Source organism: Haliaeetus albicilla, chromosome 2 (assembly GCF_947461875.1).
Source record: "Haliaeetus albicilla chromosome 2, bHalAlb1.1, whole genome shotgun sequence".
Classification (NCBI taxonomy): Eukaryota; Metazoa; Chordata; class Aves; order Accipitriformes; family Accipitridae; genus Haliaeetus; species Haliaeetus albicilla.
The window spans coordinates 19,140,729-19,157,657 of NC_091484.1; the positions used below are offsets into that span (position 1 = coordinate 19,140,729).

Genomic DNA, 16,929 nt, shown 5'->3' on the forward strand with positions numbered 1-16,929 from the left:
GATGCTTTGACCCATTCCCCCTTTCCTGCAGGGTTCCCCTGAGTTCCTTGGCCACGCCTTTGCCGTCCCACATGTGAAGCTGGTTGATGAGCCATACACCAAACCTGCCCTGCAGTTCTTTGATTTCTACAAAGGCACCAAAGCAGTGGGAGAACTCGTTGCCACTTTTGAGCTAATTGAGCTGGATTATAGTGGCTATTTGGAGGTAATGGGCTTGTAGGAAGCTGCGCATGGTCGCCAGCTCTCTGGGGAGAGCTTATGTGGGTGAGGAGCTGGTTGCATGGGGCCCACCAGAGGATTCCCTGTTGAAAGCCACACCTGGCTTTCAACTGAAGGGAGGCTGCAGGGACAGACCCTGTGAGCACAGGTGAAGAGGGGAGGGAGAGGGGACATGGCATGGAATAGAAATGGCTTTCATCACTTGGTGTGTCCTGGCTCCATCTGTTCAGCCGTCAGTGCCGGAGGACGTGGAGCCCAAGGAGCCCAACTACCTGGGAGACCCCCATGCCGGACGGTTCATCATCCCTGAGGGCATCCGCCCAGTGCTGAAGGAGTTTCGCATAGAGGTGTGCTGCCTTCTACTGGGCTGGCTCCCCACCAGGCTGCCCCAAGTGGACAGCACAGCTGGCCTGTGCAGAGGGGCAGGGCTTGGGCAGGGAGCCGGGTTTGGAGTTCAAATGTGCCTTTGAAGCCTGAGCAGATGCTAGAAATGGAGGTGCTTGACATGAGGGAGAAACTATCTCAGCAGTTTAACAGCCAGAGCTGTTGGGTGGCTGGGTTGAGAGAGTGGCCTCATGCCTCTCTTGGGGTCTGTGTCCTGTGGGGTGAGGGGGGTGGCAGCATTGGGCAGGGTTGCAGGCTGCATGGCTGTGCCATGCCTGGCCTGTCTTGAACAACCCAGTGTTGTGCTTCAGATCCTGTTCTGGGGCCTGCGGGACCTGAAGCGGGTGAACTTGTTCGAGGTGGATCAGCCCCAGGTGATCATTGAATGTGCTGGCAAGAAGGTGGAGTCAGAGGTGATCATGGCCTACAAAAAGAACCCCAACTTCACTGAGGTGGTCAAATACATGGATGTGGTGAGTGGAAAGGGGGGGTCCTGCCATGCCAGGGTGCACTGTGGTCATCCTGCACCCGTGCAGTGCCTGTCTGCATGGGCAAGGTAGCAGGAGGGGAGCTGCCCCTGACATTATGCTGTCCCATGGCCATATGGTTCAGCTGCAGATCAAAACCTTTGTGAAATTGCCTACCAAGAGCAGTCTCAGCCATTGCCTGTCACTGCAAGGCTTTGGTTTTTGGGCAGAGCTGCAAGGCACCGTCGGACCTCCCCGCATGTGGTGGGGCTGCCACAGGTATCACCCTTGCTCCTATGAATGCTGTGCATGGTTCTTTTGCAGGAGCTCCCTGAGCAGGTCTACCTGCATCCTCCCCTTAGCATCTTCGTGGTGGAAAAGCGGGCGTTTGGGCGCACTGTGCTGGTGGGTACCCATGTTGTGTCTGACGTGATGAAATTCTCTCCCAGAGAGCTGGAGGAGGAACCAGAAGATGTGCCCAAAGGTGAGCTGCTTGGTGAGGTTCCTGTGGAGGCAGCAGGCAGGTTCTACCAGTGGCAGGGATCCCTGGCCCTTCCACTCCCTCCTAGCCAGGCAGCAAAGTCCTCTCCCGGGAGCCATAAGATGCCTAGCAAAAGCACAGCATAGAGCAGGTTAGGGTTGGAGGCAGGTTGTGATCCTGGTCTGTAGCACTTGGATCCAGACTGGTGTTCAGGAAGCATCAGCAGCCAAGCAACGGAGTGCTGTGTAAGGGCTGGCATCCCTCTTTAGGGATGGCAGAAGGCAGTTTACAGACTGTTTTCTCCAAGGTTAGCTTAACATTTGCCTCCCCACCACACCAGCAGGACTGTTCATCTGTGGATGTGGCATCTCCTTGGGGTCTCTTTCCCAGGTACTGTTTGCTCTACATTTGTAGAAAGTAGAGGAGGGAGAATGGCTTGTGAAAACATCTTAGTCCAGCAGAACATTTAGCTGGGGCTAGATACTAGACAATAACTTATCCCTGTGGAAAGTTTGTGTCTAAAATCAGAGTTATTTAGCCTGGGATTGTACGCACCTATTTCAACCCTCTGTGTAGCTGGGCTGGAGAGCTGTCCCCAGTGAGACCTCTATCAAGCTTTAGGGAGCTGGTCCACTAGGACTAAGGACTGAAAGGTTTACACTTCTCTCACATCATTGGGTCAAGGTCTGTTTGTTGGGTAATGGATTCACTAAATAGCTCTGTGACAGCAACAGCCAGAGCTCCTGATCTGGAATTGTGTAAATAAATACGGCATGAAGGGGAAGAAGCAAAGGCTTGATCGATCTGTGGTTGTTTCCAAGTAAGGAAGGTGTATTTCATAAATCTGAATTCCTGGCAGTCAGCAACAAGCATGCTGGTGATGGTGGTCAGGCTCAGCACTGTATTTGGATTTCCATAATATTTTTGCAGGGTCTGCTATCAAAAGCTTTAAAAGCAATCACACTATAGTGGGGTAAAAGGGAGGGTTTTCCTGTGGAATAACAACTGGCCAAAAAGTAGGAAGCAGTGGGCAGAAATAAATACATGGAAACATGAAGCTCCTTCTCTTCATCTCAGCTCGGAAAGTCTCATCCCAGCATCTTCCCTCTCAGACTGTGGTAAATATTGGCCCGGCAGCTGGTGACCCAGGTCCCAGCATTCACCCCCTGAGCCTTGTGAAGGTGAGTGATGTATTGAGCCCAGGAATTTTGAAGTTTGGAAAGCCAGACTGAAGGTTACAAACAAAAAAGAAAGTTCAGAAGTTCAGAGTTAGGTTTCAACCACCAGTTTTGCTCTGGACCCAAACATTCCTCTCCTGCTTGTCCATCAGCACTGCTGCATGTCTGGGCTCTGGCACAGGGAGGAGAGCTGTGTTGCCTTGTGCCTTGAAAACTGCTGCTTTTGTAGCAAAGCACAAACCTGGGGCTACAGGTAGCTGTGTACCTCCTGTGCTCTGCCTGAAAGCTAAGCCTCTGCCAGAGGCTCCCAGGGCACTAGAGTAGGATGCATGGGTGTCCTGGGTGGTTGTTTCCTTCCTCTGAACCATTTTCTCTGTTCTTTTAAGGCTCCTTTGAAGAAAATTACTATCAATAAGCTTGTAAAGAGGGATGATGAATATGAAGAGGAAAAACCAGAGCTGGAAGAACTGGATTGGTGGTCCAAGTACTATGAGTCTCTGAAGGAGCTGTATAACCAGGTAATCTTTTGTGACAGCTGCCAGCAGAGGGGAAAAGTGGCTGCACTGGCTTGAGGAAGATGTTTTCAACAGCACTGAGCGTCATAGGAACCCTCCTGTCATGGATCTGCAGGAAGATGTGGGCTTTTGTGTGTCAAGGACATTTAAGGTAGCCAGGTATCAAGCATCCACCAGATGGGCTGATTTCAGCAGGCAATGGATGTTGAAGCATCCCTGAGGCTAGGTGTCCAAGTGGTTTTGAGAATGCAACTGAACTTTTGTTGAGGCAGTCCTGAAAATGTGACATTGCTGATTTTAGCTGCAATGCAGGGGCTTTCATGCTTCTTACTCTCTGTCCTAGCTCTCTTCCCAGGATGTGCTATGGGAGCAGGTCTGCCCCAAATTTCCTTCCTTGCCCTATGTCCCTTAAATCCCCATAAAAAAAAAAAAACAGCAGGAGGATCTGGGGAGAAGAAAAGGTCATTAAGGCACTCATTGGATACCCTTCTACAATGATGTTAATGCTAAATGATATCAGACTAAGTATTACTCTGCTGGCAGGAAAGCTTTGACAGTGTCCTATGTTTGGATGGAGAAGCCTTTGCTGTCAGGGATGTGGGGTGACTGTTTGTGTGTGTTTCAGACACGCAGTGACGAGGAAGATGCTGAGAATGATGACCTGAATGATGCAGGTGAGTCCTCTAGCAATACTCAGCTCTTCTGTGGGGAGCAGACACTTGAGATGATGGGAGAAATCGGAGCATTTCCTAATCTCCTATCGCCATTTCTAGATGGAGGGAATTTACACACATCCTCCATTGACATGGAAGCAGAAGATGAGGCAGTAATTGAAGCTGAACCTGCTCGACCCAAGAGGAAGCTCATCACCACACTTCAGGTGATTATTGGGGTGACAGATCTGGCCTCTTTCAATCCTGGCCCTTTGTCCATGTCCTCCTCACCTCCCTGCAGTAGAGGTTAGACTGGAAGGAGAACCTGCAGTGTGTGCTGGGCCCCCATCATTGCTGGGCTTTGAAACAGCTAGTGAGACCGTGGAGCCAAGCTGAGATGTGTATGCACATCTGTGGATGGACCTGGGGGGATAAGGGAAAACCATAACACCCTGCACTGAGTAATACAGGGGTAAGGTAGGACCAGGTGAAATGGTTGAAGGAGGGAAAGGATGTTTTTTCTGACTCTCCTCCCCTTTAAGATGGCAGGGAAAAGCCAAAAATGACGTTCTACTTATTTCAGATCTACAACTCTGAGCTGGAAAATGAATTTGATAATTTTGAAGACTGGCTGTGCATTTTCCCCCTTCATCGTGGGAAAGCAAATGAGGATGAAGATGGAAACGAGGATGAACATTTTGTGGGGAAGTACAAGGTACTGTATCATTGGAATGACATTTGTGCTGCATGTGGCTGAAAATCCTTAGGACAACCTGTATTTCAGAGCATGCTGACACCAGCAAAGCCTTGGAGAGTGCAGGTGTGTGCAAATTGATGTAAGGCCATGGTGCGGCATGGCCAGGGTACTGTTGGTGCCTGGTGAAGCAATTGTGTACTGTGGTCCTTTGTTAGTTGATAAATACACCTGATTCAGATTTTGTAGCTCTTGCAAGGAGAAAGCATGAAGCATAAAGGACTCTTACTCTGGTTGGGGCCTCTGGGTATGTTCAGTGTGCAAATACAAGAATTAGTGAGCTTCACTGGTTTTGAAGTTAGTAAAACTTTTTTATAAGAGGCATCACCCTCCCACCCAGGAGCTCTTGAAGACTGAAATATCTACAGAAGCTGGTTTAAGAAGGTCCCTAGAAAACCTTTTGCCCTCTGCCTTTGGCAGTCCAAAGTGCTTGGAGATCTTCAGATTTTCTGGCATTGGCAGTGGTCTGACAGCCTGCAGCCTAACTTGCAAACAAGGACTGCTTGGGCCACGTGGACATGACAGTGCCTTTGGAAAGGACTGTCCCCATGGGCACAGGGTGACTGTGGTCTGCATAGGGCAATGGTGATTTTCTCTGATTTTCCAGTTGGCAGGTGAAGCTGGTCTTGGTGGCTCCAATCCCATCTGAGATACTCTCTTTTGCATCTAGTTGTTACTTGCAGTGTCTTTTCTGTAGGGCTCCTTCTATGTCTACCCCACTGAGGAAGCCAGCACGGAGCCCAAGGTCTCCCAGGGCGTTCCAAGGAACAGACCCATCAAGGTTCTTGTAAGAGTTTACATCATTAAGGTAAGTCTCTGGTGGTGGTGGCAGTAGTGCTTGGAGGTCTGTACCTCCCTAGGGACCTCCTGCCATTCTCTGCTCAGTAAATATGTGCAGTGGCATTTGTGGAAAGCTCAATGCTGGCTTGAAGGCTCTGCTAGCCCAGTGGAAGTAAGCTACATCTTGTCCATGGGGAGCATTCCTTGCTTTGTAACTTCAGGAGGTGCTAAAAATCCAGACGGGCATTTCTCAGATCCTGTCATCTGCCTTGAGGCAGTGAGCAAGTAGGTGGGCTGACAGCTAAAGACATCAGTGGCTTGTTGAGTGGGGATTTGCATGGGAGCAAGTGCCTGTTTCACTGCTGGGGCAGCTGCTGGAGGGACCTGACTAGCAGGCTTGGGTGGTCTTAGACCTGTGTTCCTTGTGCAGGTTGCTCTTGGCAGCTGATGTATGGCAGTACCTCTTGTGTATTCCAGGCTACGAACCTGTCTCCAGCAGACCCCAATGGCAAGGCAGACCCCTACGTGGTGGTGACTGTGGGGCAGGAGCAGAAGGACACAAAGGAGCGATACATCCCAAAGCAGCTCAATCCTGTGTTTGGAGAGTATGCAGGAAGTTTTCATCTAGCAGGTTTAATAGGAATAGTGCAAATCTGGGACTCAGGCTGTGGCCCAGCATGTGTGGTCTTCTGTTCCTTTCTGCTGGAGAATCTTGTGCTGCAACACAGAGGTCCCAGGCATGTCTCTTGCCTCTGGCTGACACAGGAGCCATAAGTGTTTGGGGTTAGGAGGGGAGCACTCTCAAGGGCTTCATTTAACAAAGGAGCAAGCCAAGCAGCAAGAGAGTCTTGGAGAGCTTTTTCCCTAGCTCCAAGACCTCTCTCCAATTGCATACATTCCTGGAAAAGTAACTCCTTTGTTTGAACATGCACACTGAAAACTGCATGCACTGAAAACCGCACATGCTTAACTTATGGAGAGCCAAACTCTATCAGAGGTCTTTGAGTTGTCAAATACAGTTCTTAAATGTGTAGGATGATCAAAGCAGAGCATGTGTTTCATTTCCATCCTCTTTGCTAATTGCACTCTCCCCATCTGCTTCTGTCCAGAGTTGTGGAGCTGACAGTCTCCTTTCCCATGGAATCAGAACTCACTGTGGCAATATTTGACCATGATTTGCTTGGATCTGATGATCTGATTGGGGAGACCAAGATTGACTTGGAGAATCGATTCTACAGCAAGCACAGGGCCAACTGTGGAGTGGCTTCTCAGTACGACATGTAGGTACTGGTGTGACATGTTAGGGCCATGAGATGTGTTCTTCTCACCTACCATTTGGGTGGGTAACAGCGCACCTCCAGTTTCACAGGATGGAGCTTGCACCCGCAGTATCCTTTGAGCAGGTACCCCACAGATTCACTGCAAGTTACATGGATAACTCCATCTCCTTTAGACTCCTACTAGCTTCCTGAAATAGCTCTAATTCCTACTGCAGACTAATATGTTTTGCATATAGTAGCAAAAAATTCTTTAATGCTTTCATGTTGGTGTTCTGTGATAAAAGTGCTCACTTGACATTGATATGATTTTGACCTCTTTCAGAAAGTAGGGTGGTTTCTCTGACAGTAGTTAATTCTGTGAGCAGCAACACTCATGAGATCTGTTTGTTTTCCTTTTGGCCTCTGGCCAGTTTTCTGTAAACTTCTCTTCTCCTAACCTGCTGTTGGAGAATTAGCTGTGGGCATGGAGCTGAGTCCCCAGCACTGCTAAAACCTCTCTCCCACTTATGAGCTGCAGCTGGAATTGCTCCTGTTGCTGCTCTGAAGCTAACGGTTCTGTGGCATGCAAGCCTGGCTTGGTCTGGGGGAGGAGAGCTTGTTAAGCTTTTCATTCATTAAGCTTTTGTGTGCCTGTGGTTTTCCTAGTGAAAATCTGAGCAGGGTTCTGGTGGCACAGCCTGTGCTCTAGGGAAGGCAGGGCGTTTCACAGCCTAGGAAAAAAACCTGTTGGGTCTAAGCTGAAGATGTTCTTGATGTTCTCTCTTCCATGCAGAAATGGCTACAACATGTGGCGAGACGCTTTCAAGCCCACACAGATCTTGGATAGTTTATGCAAGAAAAACTTGCTCCCTGCAGCAGAGTACAGATGGGAGGAGGTCAAAGTGAACAATAAAATATTTAAGGTCCCTCCAGAGGCTTTTCCTGAAGGTATGGAGGGCCTGGAGATCAGTGACTGCTCCCTTAATCAGCTGCCTGTGCTCAGCAGTGCATGTACTGGTGAGAGGTCTGGGAACCCAGCAGCCTCTCTTCCCTGAAGTGTCCAGGCTGGCTGCCCCCACTCTGTGCCCTGCATGGCCCAGCTTTCTGGGTCACTGCAGGGAGCATCCTTGGTGCTCAGTGGCCTGGTTTCAGTGGATGATGGTGTTGCACTGGGGGAAGCTGTGATCCAGGCCATTAGGTCCGAAACTGGCTTTTCAGGCAGTGGGTGTAGCAAACTAAACCCACTTGCACAGCAGTGATGTGCACCAGGATTTGATGGCTTGCGCAGCCAAAGAAGGCATAGCTTATTCTGATGGCTGACACCATCACAAAGCTGTACCTCCATCTGCTTGTGACCACCATCAGCAAGATACTGGAGTCCTTTTTTTCATGGCTTGTTTTTTGGTTTTTGTTTTTTTGTTGGTTTTTTTTTTGGGGGGGGGGGGGTCTTTTTCAGTCTCCTTTCCTGTTTTAATCTGGCTTTGTCCTTCAGGGATGCTCTCTGCTTCTAGTGGCTTTGGGTGCCTTGGGTGACTCCCTACTGCTCCTTACTACTATTGATTTCCTCCTTGGGGGCAGCTTCTGCTTCTCCTTTGCTGTTTTTCTTTCCTCCTCGCTGGCATTACAAACCCTGAGCCAAGGCTGTGGGTGTCCAAGAACACAGAAACCTTTCATGCCCTCCGCCAGCAGTGACGGAGAACTTCCCTGAGCACACAGGCCTGTCCCTGCTGTCCACATTCCCTCTGGTGGCCAACACCTGTGCAATTGAAACCAGCCTGGAGGAAAGGATGGAGCAGATGTGTCCCACTTGTGGATGGCTGGGTCCTGCAAGGCAATGCTATGTAGCCTGTAGGAAGGATGATCCCTGTGCCTGACCTGCCCAGGGAGGGGACCTCTGTGTACAGCCAACTTTACCTTCTGCTCATTTCAGTGCTGCTTTCCTCAGCTTTCCTCTGGCCTCTATGGCTTATGTCATGAAGGGGAAAGAAATCCTGCTCAGGAGAGGGCAAGGAGCCTCCAAAAGCCCTTTCCCCCTTTTCCTAGGTCACTGGGTAGCTGGGAAGGGAGAACTGAGGTGCTCTCCTGGTGTTCCCCTGAGAGCCAGCTCTGGTTCAAACGTGGCTGCAGTGGGTGCCTTGTGAACCTCTGCTGTGCTCGGGGACTGCTTGGGATGGTTTTGGTCTCAGACTGATCTCCAAAGGGCAGATGCTCTCCATAAACCCAGGGGTGGGTGGGTCATTGTGTCCTCGCCTGTTGGTTCCTGCTTTTCTCCCCACCAGCAGGATTTGGTCTTGAACTGCCATTTGGCTTCACTGTGCCAAATGACTCAATTAATCGTGCAGACTGTTAATTAACGGAGAGCATAGCTGCGTGTCTCTGCCAAGTGACAAGTGGTGCTTTTCTGGAGCACTTCTAGGGCAAAACCTCTCATCCATGGATCTGTTGGCACTACCACAGAGACATGGGGACTTAAACTACACCCTCCTTGGTGTCCCCTAGGTCTTTTTCCCAGGGCCATAATAAATTCTTTTTTGCCCTTTTCCTCTTAATTCTCTTAGCTTGTTTGTCTTCCTGCCTACAGTTTTCCTCATCACTGCAACATATTGAACTCAATTCCCTTCATCCTTGCCCTCCTGCTTCTCCCCATTTTGGTGAGGTGCTTGTTTGCCCTGGCCATCATCTTCCCTTACTTGTGCCTGTGACTAACGTCCTGACGTGGCTCTTGCTGGCCATATGCCTTCATCTTCTACCTGGCTGTGTCCTGCTGCAGAGGCCTCTGTGAGGAACAAGAGAGGAGTGGCAGATGAGAACTGTTCAGTGGATGATGAACATAAGGCTTTGTACGTCCTGCAGCACTGGGAAGAGATGCCAGGATACGGGTACAAGCTGGTACCAGAGCATGTGGAGATCCGGTCCCTGTACAACCCGGAGAACCCTGGGCTTGTGCAGGTGAGATGTGTTCCCTTGCTGAGCCTAGACACTGCTCTGGGAGAAGGACCTTCGGGGTGGCTGGTTCCCAGTCCGCTGGCTGGTCCCCTGTTGTCCTTTTTTCTCCTCATCATGGTGTTGCCCCTTCCTGGGTGGGCAACTGGAGCTGTGTCTGTGAATGGCTGGCCCTGCTATGAAGTGAGGACTTTTGGCCTTGGGTGTCCTTTGCTTATATCCACCCTCTGATGTCTCATGGTGCTTCTGAACACACTTTCCTCAAGGGACCTCTGTCCACTGATGTGTTCACAATGGTGGCAGCCCAGAGTCCTTCCTGTCTCCTCAAGCCATGTAGCACTGCTCTGATGAGGATGCTGTGTGGGTGGCAAGGGACCTGCTCTGCCTTCTGAGCCCTGCCAACATGCACCATGGTGGGTGGTAGTGTCCTTGCCTAACCGTGCCTTTTCCTCTGCTTTGTCCCCTGTCACTGCTGCTGTACCCTTGGCTCCTTCCTGGGGGCACGACATAACTGCTGGCTGGAGGAGAAACATTCATCCTCAGTTTTATGCAGCGCAGTGATCAGAGCTCAACCATTTCAATGTCCTGTACTGAACATCTCCTCTTCCCTCAGGTACTAGAGGTCTGTAATAAAGCAGAGCTCTGCAGTCACTCTGGCTTTGGTCAGTGTTGGAAATGCATATGGGGAAAAGAGGATCAGACCCATCACTTTTTAGTTTTCTTCGTTATGCTGAAGTGTTGCATCATTGTATGCTTCTTGTTAAGACAGAGGGACACGTTTGCCTCTGTTTGAAATAGACTCAGTTCAGCTGAACTGTTTTTTCTTGGGAGCAGGGTGGGGAGGGAAATAAGCAATTTTTGGTAGTTTTCATTTTTTCCCTATCTAAAATCCAGTCACACATCACTCTGAAGTGTTGGGGATGGAAAGAGCCAAGTAGTGGCTTTCTGGTGAGAGCTTTCCTTGCAGAACCAAGCCCTTGCTCCTTGAAGAGCTGGAGGGTGGTCTGTCTTTTGAAGTCACTCTGCTGTCTTCTCTCATCAGGGCTCCTTGCACATGTGGATTGACATGTTTCCAAATGACGTCCCCATACCGCCGCCTGTCAATATCAAGCCACGACTGCCTGTCAGGTAGCACCCATGGGAGCAGGGCTGTGTGGAGGGTCAGTGTCCCTCACCATGCCTGGCGGGATGAGCCATGGAGTCCTGCACAGGCTGACAATCTGTGCTAGCCTGGCATATAGCCCTCCTCTCTTCTTCAGCTCTGGCCATGGAACGGTCTCTTGGGTGTATCAGCATGGGGCATAAGCGCTTCAGCTGCCCAAGTGTTTGTGAACGGCAGGGCTAATCTTTCTAAGGCTGGACATGAAGGTGATAGAAACCCAGGTCAGAGCTACTCATCTAGGTCTATTTTGGCTAGTGGACAGATGTCCTCTGTGTGCCTGAAGAAGTGAAGGAGGACATCTGCTGTTTTCAATGATCTAATGGGGCTACTGAGATGGAGGGTCCAGATTCTTCTCAGAGATGCACATGAAAGGACAAGAGTTAATGGACACAAATTGCAGCAATGGAAACTCCAACTGGATGTAGGAAAAATATTTTCCCAATGAGAGTGAAGCTACCCTGGGAAAGGGATGGAGTGACCCAGAGAGGTGCTGGGATATCCATTCTTGGAGATAGTCAAAACTCATGCAGACAAGGCCCTGAGCAATCTGATCTACTATGAAATTAGAGCAAGAGGTTGGAGCAGAGGCCGCAGAGCTCTCTTCCTGCCTAAGCCTTTCTGTGCTCCTATGGCTAAGTGATGCTGGTGAGTTTCCCATGTACCAGGGATTTGCTTTGCAAAAGCTGCCTGTTTTGGCTGTGGGTGTTTGTCTTGTGGGGTTGTAGCCCCCCAGGAAGGGCTTTGTGAGAAGGGCATGGCAGTGAGACTGCTCGGCTGTGCTTGGCCAGAGGAGCCCTGGCAGGGGACCACAGTGCTAGGACTGTTCAAGTCCTTCTGCTTTGCTGGGGGTGAGAGCATGTCTCATGCACGCCTGTGCCCTTCCCACAGCTATGAGCTGCGTGTGATTATCTGGAACACAGATGACGTGATCCTTGATGATGTCAACCCAGTAACGGGAGAGCCTTCCAGTGACATCTACGTGAAAAGGTCTGATGGGAGCCAGAGGGAGGCCAGAGCCTGGCTGTCCTGCTCCCTGCCCTGCTCCACACCCTCCCTACCTCCTCTGAACCTCTGCTGCTCCCTGCATCAGCATGAGGTGCCCCACTCCAGTCCCCTGCATGAACTGCTGTACCCCCAAAGATGTTGGTCAGGTGTTGGTCTGGTTTGGCTCTTCGACTCTTCCTTTCTGGCTACCCCATGGGGTTCAGCCCCTCCATCCTTCTGCTCTGCCTTTGGGGCTGGCTGACAGGGGTAGGAGATAACTGAGTTTCTCCTGCAGCTGGATAAAGGGTCTTGACCACGACAAGCAGGAGACGGATGTTCACTTTAACTCCTTGACTGGGGAGGGCAATTTCAACTGGAGGTTCATCTTCCGCTTCAACTATCTCCCGACTGAGAAGGAGATCACCTACAAGAAGAAGGACTCTGTCTTCTCTGTGGAGGAATCAGAGTTTCGGGAACCGGCTGTTCTGGTCCTCCAGGTCTGGGATTACGACAGGATTTCAGCTAATGACTTTCTAGGTATGGTATGACCTGCTGGAAGCGGGTTGACCTGTCCCTCACCTTGCCGGAGTATTACAGTGTTCCCCTCAGGGCCCAGCTCTCTGAGAAGGGACACCAGGAACATCAGATCAAGCTCTTCAGCTCAGCAGCCACCTGGGCTGGTTTTTCACGTGAGCTATAGGCAGAACCTGGAGATAGGCACCTGTCCTACACAGACATGTTGAGCTTGCATGCTTGTTCCAGGGCCTTGGTGTCCTTTTTCAGGGCCTGTGACACCACAGGACTTCCAGGTTCTGCTTCCTCACAACCTTTCTGATAAACTTGCTCATTTTCCCAGCTTTCACTTAGATCCCAAAGACTTGGCCAAAGAGCAGGTTTCCCAGGAGCTTATGTTGTGGGCACAGGGACTGGCAACCCTTGTGAGACCGTTTGCACCTGAGTTGCAGCATCCTATTGCTGGGGGATCAGAGCTCCCCAGCTGCTCTGGTACTTCCCAGTAACCAGACCTGCTGGGCTGGGCATGCAGTGGGCTGGTGGTGATTCCACCCACACTACACTAGCACAAATACTGCTGCCTCTCTTCTGCTTCTGCTGCCATCCCCAAGTTTGTAGCATGCCATTCAGTTGTCCCTCCCTTCTTCAAACTTTGCCCTCCCCATTAAAAAGCGGCCCCTTTGTCCTGCTGTCTCTTGGGCAGGATAAAACTCTCTTTATTCATCAACCTTCCACAGTATATTTAAAGGGCTTTACCTCCATGAGGCACTTTCAGTGGTGATTGGTTCAGCCATGCTACTCAGGCACTGAAGAAAGCGTTAGACAGCAATCCCAACAATTGCTGGCATGTACACTCTCAGGAACTTCTAGGCAGGAAAGGGCTTCTGCAGTCATTATTGCAATCTTCTGCTCCAAGCAGCGCTAGATGCAATGTAGGTCAGGTTGCTCAGGGCCTTGTCTGGGTGAGTTTTGAGTATCTCCAAGGATGGAAATCCCAGCACCCTTCTGGGCCTCTTTTCCTGGCTGCACTGTTCTCGTAATTCTCAGATTTTTTTACTTGCAGCAGCTTGTGTCCATTGCCTTACATGCTTTCATCACCCATGTCTGTCTCAGCTCCATCTGCTCTATAGCTTCCTTTAGGCTGTGGGAGATACAATAAGATCTCTCCCTTGACCTCTCTTCGCTGGGCTGAATATGCATGGGTCTCTCAATCCATCCTGCTATGGCACTCACTCTAGCCTTGACTCTCTCAGCCACTGGACTCTCTAGTTAGTTGACACCTTTCTTGTGTTGGGGTCCAAACCTGGACACTGTATCCAGATGCAGTCTCACCAGAGCTGAGCAGAGGAGAATACCCACATCCCTTGGTTGCTGGCTCTGCTTTTGGCAATACAGACCAGTACATAAGACTGATTTGTTGCAAGGGCTCAGTGCCAAAGTGGGAAAGGAGCTCCTTCCAAGGAGGACAGGGGTGCAAGGCCAAGCAGGGAAATGAACTGAGGCTGCTTCAGATGTAAGACAGACTTGAAACCTTTAAAGAGTTTCCCAGATTTTATAATTTTTTATTGATGTTTGCAGGAGCGACAGGGGAAGAGGAGCTTGGACATGTGAGGACAGCAGGGTGGGACATGGTAAAGGAGTGAAAATAACCCCCTGTACCACACACAAATCAAACTGGCCACATCACGGATGAGAAAATACCTGTGGCTTCTGCTTCTTAGTCTCTAACTCTTGGGCAGGTCCTTTCTTATGCTGAGCTTCAGGTTCTCCACCCGTAAATGTGCAGGACTCTGCTAGATCATTGCAGCAGCTGGGACCTACTCGTGGTGGTGGGAGTGTGGCTGAGACAGAAAGCCAAATGGTGTGTGGGGCTGACCTCAGGATTTCACCATGAGCTCTCCTCTTCATTGTGCCTGCAGGCTCCATCGAGCTGAAGCTGCATGATATGGTGCGGGCAGCCAAGAGTTCAGAGCATTGCACCATCAAGATGGCCAAGGAGAATGCAACACCTCGCTTCTCCATCTTCCGAAACAAGCGCATGAGGGGCTGGTGGCCCTTCATCAAACTCAAAGATCAAGAAGACGAGGAGAGAGAGAAGAGGGAGGACAAGCAGAAGAAGAAGAAAAAGAAGTGGAGCAGCTCAGTCAAACCAGAGGATGTGGAGTTCACAGACCCCAGTGGGAACAAGTACCTCCTGACGGTAAGGCAGGGTGCTGGCACAGGTGAGCAGAGAGCCAGCATTTTGCCTCTGCCTTGACATGGCAACCTGTCCTGCAGAGGCAGCAATGACCCAGCTGCCCAGGACTTTGTGCAGAGTCCTGGAAACTTGTCCCATCTGCTGCAAATCCAGCACTTCATCTACCCAGAAGTGTGAGCTGCAGTGGCATGCAGGGGGTGTCCAGCTTCATGTTTTCCTCTGAGCTTCCCATAGAGCAGTGCTCAGTGAGGGGAGCAATGCAAGAGTAACATGGCTCCCCATCAACCAGACAGGACAGCAGCAAAAGCTTGTCCTAGGGTCTCTGCCTACCCCAGACAGGCAGGTGCCAACTGTCCCAGGACAGACTTGCTGCTGATTGTCCTGCTAGTGGACCATTGTTTGTCCCTAAGGGCGGGTTTTGCTCAATGCTAGTGTGGGAGGCTGCGGACAAATCCAGATAGCTGGGGAGTGCATTACAATACAGTGCCTTGTCTGCGAAACAGTTAGTTTCCAGCCAGGCCACAGTTTCCACTGGCTGCAAAGTGAGAGATTCTGTAGCTAATGCCTGGAGAGAAAAATTAATTGCTCTGAGCATCTGTAAGTGGAACTGGGAGAAAAATACCCAGTCCTGGCAGGCCATGTGGTAGCAGGCTGGTCTGTGAAACAACACATGCAGCTGCGGCTCAGACATATTCCCCCTCCAGGGTAAGGTGGAAGCGGAGTTCCAGCTGCTGACTGTGGAGGAGGCTGAGAAAAGTCCTGTTGGTTTGGGCCGAAAAGAGCCTGAACCCCTGGAAAAGCCTAAGTGAGTATCTGCGTTGTCACCTTTAACATGGATGGACAGTGCTGTGTTTTCAGCAGCCCTTTGCATGAGGACAGGGAACATCTGCTTGTCAGGAAGCTGAGAGCAATCAATGAGGCCCTGGGCAGTGGGGTCTGCAGGACTGGGGCTGCCAGGGCTTCCCAGAGCTCGAGTGGGTCCAGTGGGACTTGTGGCTGCAGCATCTGGGTCAGGGCTGATCTCAGTGAGGTACTCAAGGCAGCTATGCCATAACATTGCTTGTACAAAAAAGGCAGCTCTGGTTTAACCATGTGAACGCACCCGTTAGCCACATGGGTGCAGAACAGCTCTGTGGGGGCTGTCCTGAGGCTCAGGTCCTGTTGTCTCCAGCGCTTTCACAGGCACTGTAGTTCTTGCAGCCCCTAGACTGATCCTGTCTGGAAGCAGCAGGAAGAGCTGGCAACCCTTGAGGGTGGCAGGGCACCAAAGCAGAGGGGCCAACATGCTGCTCTGGATTGAGCCTGTGTTTATTTATTCTTCCCTTTCTGTTCCAGCCGGCCAAAAACTTCTTTCAACTGGTTTGTGAATCCCATGAAGACCTTTGTGTTCTTTATCTGGAAGCGGTACAAGAAATACATCATTGTGCTGTTCATTGTCACTGTTCTGACCATCTTCCTGGTGCTTTTGATCTACACCATGCCTGGATACATCAGCGAGAAGATCATTAATGGATAAATACTCTCCAGCACAAGACTACTCAAAGGCAGGGGTGATTATTGCAGGAATTGAGACTGGACCAGAAAGTTTAAGGAAATCTTGCAAGTTGAGAGGCAACCTTCAGAGTGAGAGACCTGCAGAAGTGGCCTCTCTTTGGGGAGTCATGCTTCATGCTAAGTACCCATGAGAGGCTAAGAAACCAAGTAACCAACCTACTAAATAAGGCAAACTTGAAGGACAGTTACAACTTTGGGGAAAAAATTGTTTGTGGAACTGGTGTGGGAGGGTGGGAAAATGGGGTCTGCTGGGGCTGTCCCCACAGACAGGTCAGCTGAACCCAGCTCTTGCCATTGAGAGTGATTCTGGCAGAGATGGGAACATACAGAGCTGTCCATGCCCCAGCTTGACAACACTTGGCCCTTCCCGGGCCTTTGCCTGAAGAGTTGAAAACATCTTGTATAGGGGGAAGGCAGGTCTGGTGTAGAGTCCTGGTGGAGGTAGGACCTGGAAGACCTTTGAAAGGGGGTCCTGATGGAGAAGGACAACAGAGCCAAGGTAGCCATGAGCTTCCTGCCATGCCAAGAACACAGGAACAGTTCTTGGAGTTAAAGTAAGCTCTGGATGTGTTAGCACTCTCTGGGACACAGACTTTCTGGTTGTCACTCCTTACAAGCTGCTTAACAGCTTTTCCTGCATGTGCTGGGTTGGATTCAGGCTTGCTTCAAACTTCATTTTGGCTCTTCATTTCCACAGGAATAAAAGCTCCTTGGCCGCTCTTTCTGACGCTGCTTGTGTTTTGTAGCTGCCTTCTGAAGCTGGGGGTCAGCCTGCTGCAGGCAGTCCTCGCTGATGCCCCTTTGCCTTTCCTCCCAGATAGCACAGCACTGAGACATCAGCATGAGGTTGTCAGCATGAATCTGTACTGTGGTGTTGGGCTGATGT

At 50.5% G+C, this 16,929-nt stretch overlaps 1 protein-coding gene across 1 annotated transcript in view; it reads left to right on the forward strand.

Moving 5' to 3' along the window:
* The window catches only part of LOC104316209 (fer-1-like protein 4), a 40,805-nt gene extending 24,042 nt beyond the window's left edge, over positions 1 to 16,763 (forward strand). Inside the window, exons 26-45 of the mRNA XM_069808826.1 lie at positions 32 to 205; positions 450 to 566; positions 915 to 1,076; positions 1,395 to 1,554; positions 2,629 to 2,732; positions 3,116 to 3,247; positions 3,870 to 3,918; positions 4,018 to 4,124; positions 4,481 to 4,612; positions 5,349 to 5,459; positions 5,909 to 6,036; positions 6,541 to 6,711; positions 7,484 to 7,638; positions 9,461 to 9,639; positions 10,676 to 10,761; positions 11,684 to 11,782; positions 12,075 to 12,316; positions 14,212 to 14,492; positions 15,194 to 15,294; positions 15,825 to 16,763. Coding sequence (XP_069664927.1) covers positions 32 to 205; positions 450 to 566; positions 915 to 1,076; positions 1,395 to 1,554; positions 2,629 to 2,732; positions 3,116 to 3,247; positions 3,870 to 3,918; positions 4,018 to 4,124; positions 4,481 to 4,612; positions 5,349 to 5,459; positions 5,909 to 6,036; positions 6,541 to 6,711; positions 7,484 to 7,638; positions 9,461 to 9,639; positions 10,676 to 10,761; positions 11,684 to 11,782; positions 12,075 to 12,316; positions 14,212 to 14,492; positions 15,194 to 15,294; positions 15,825 to 16,005 — 2,871 coding nt within the window. The 3' untranslated portion in view covers positions 16,006 to 16,763. The remainder of the gene's footprint in view (positions 1 to 31; positions 206 to 449; positions 567 to 914; positions 1,077 to 1,394; positions 1,555 to 2,628; positions 2,733 to 3,115; positions 3,248 to 3,869; positions 3,919 to 4,017; positions 4,125 to 4,480; positions 4,613 to 5,348; positions 5,460 to 5,908; positions 6,037 to 6,540; positions 6,712 to 7,483; positions 7,639 to 9,460; positions 9,640 to 10,675; positions 10,762 to 11,683; positions 11,783 to 12,074; positions 12,317 to 14,211; positions 14,493 to 15,193; positions 15,295 to 15,824) is intronic.
* The last annotated feature ends 166 nt before the right edge of the window (positions 16,764 to 16,929 follow it).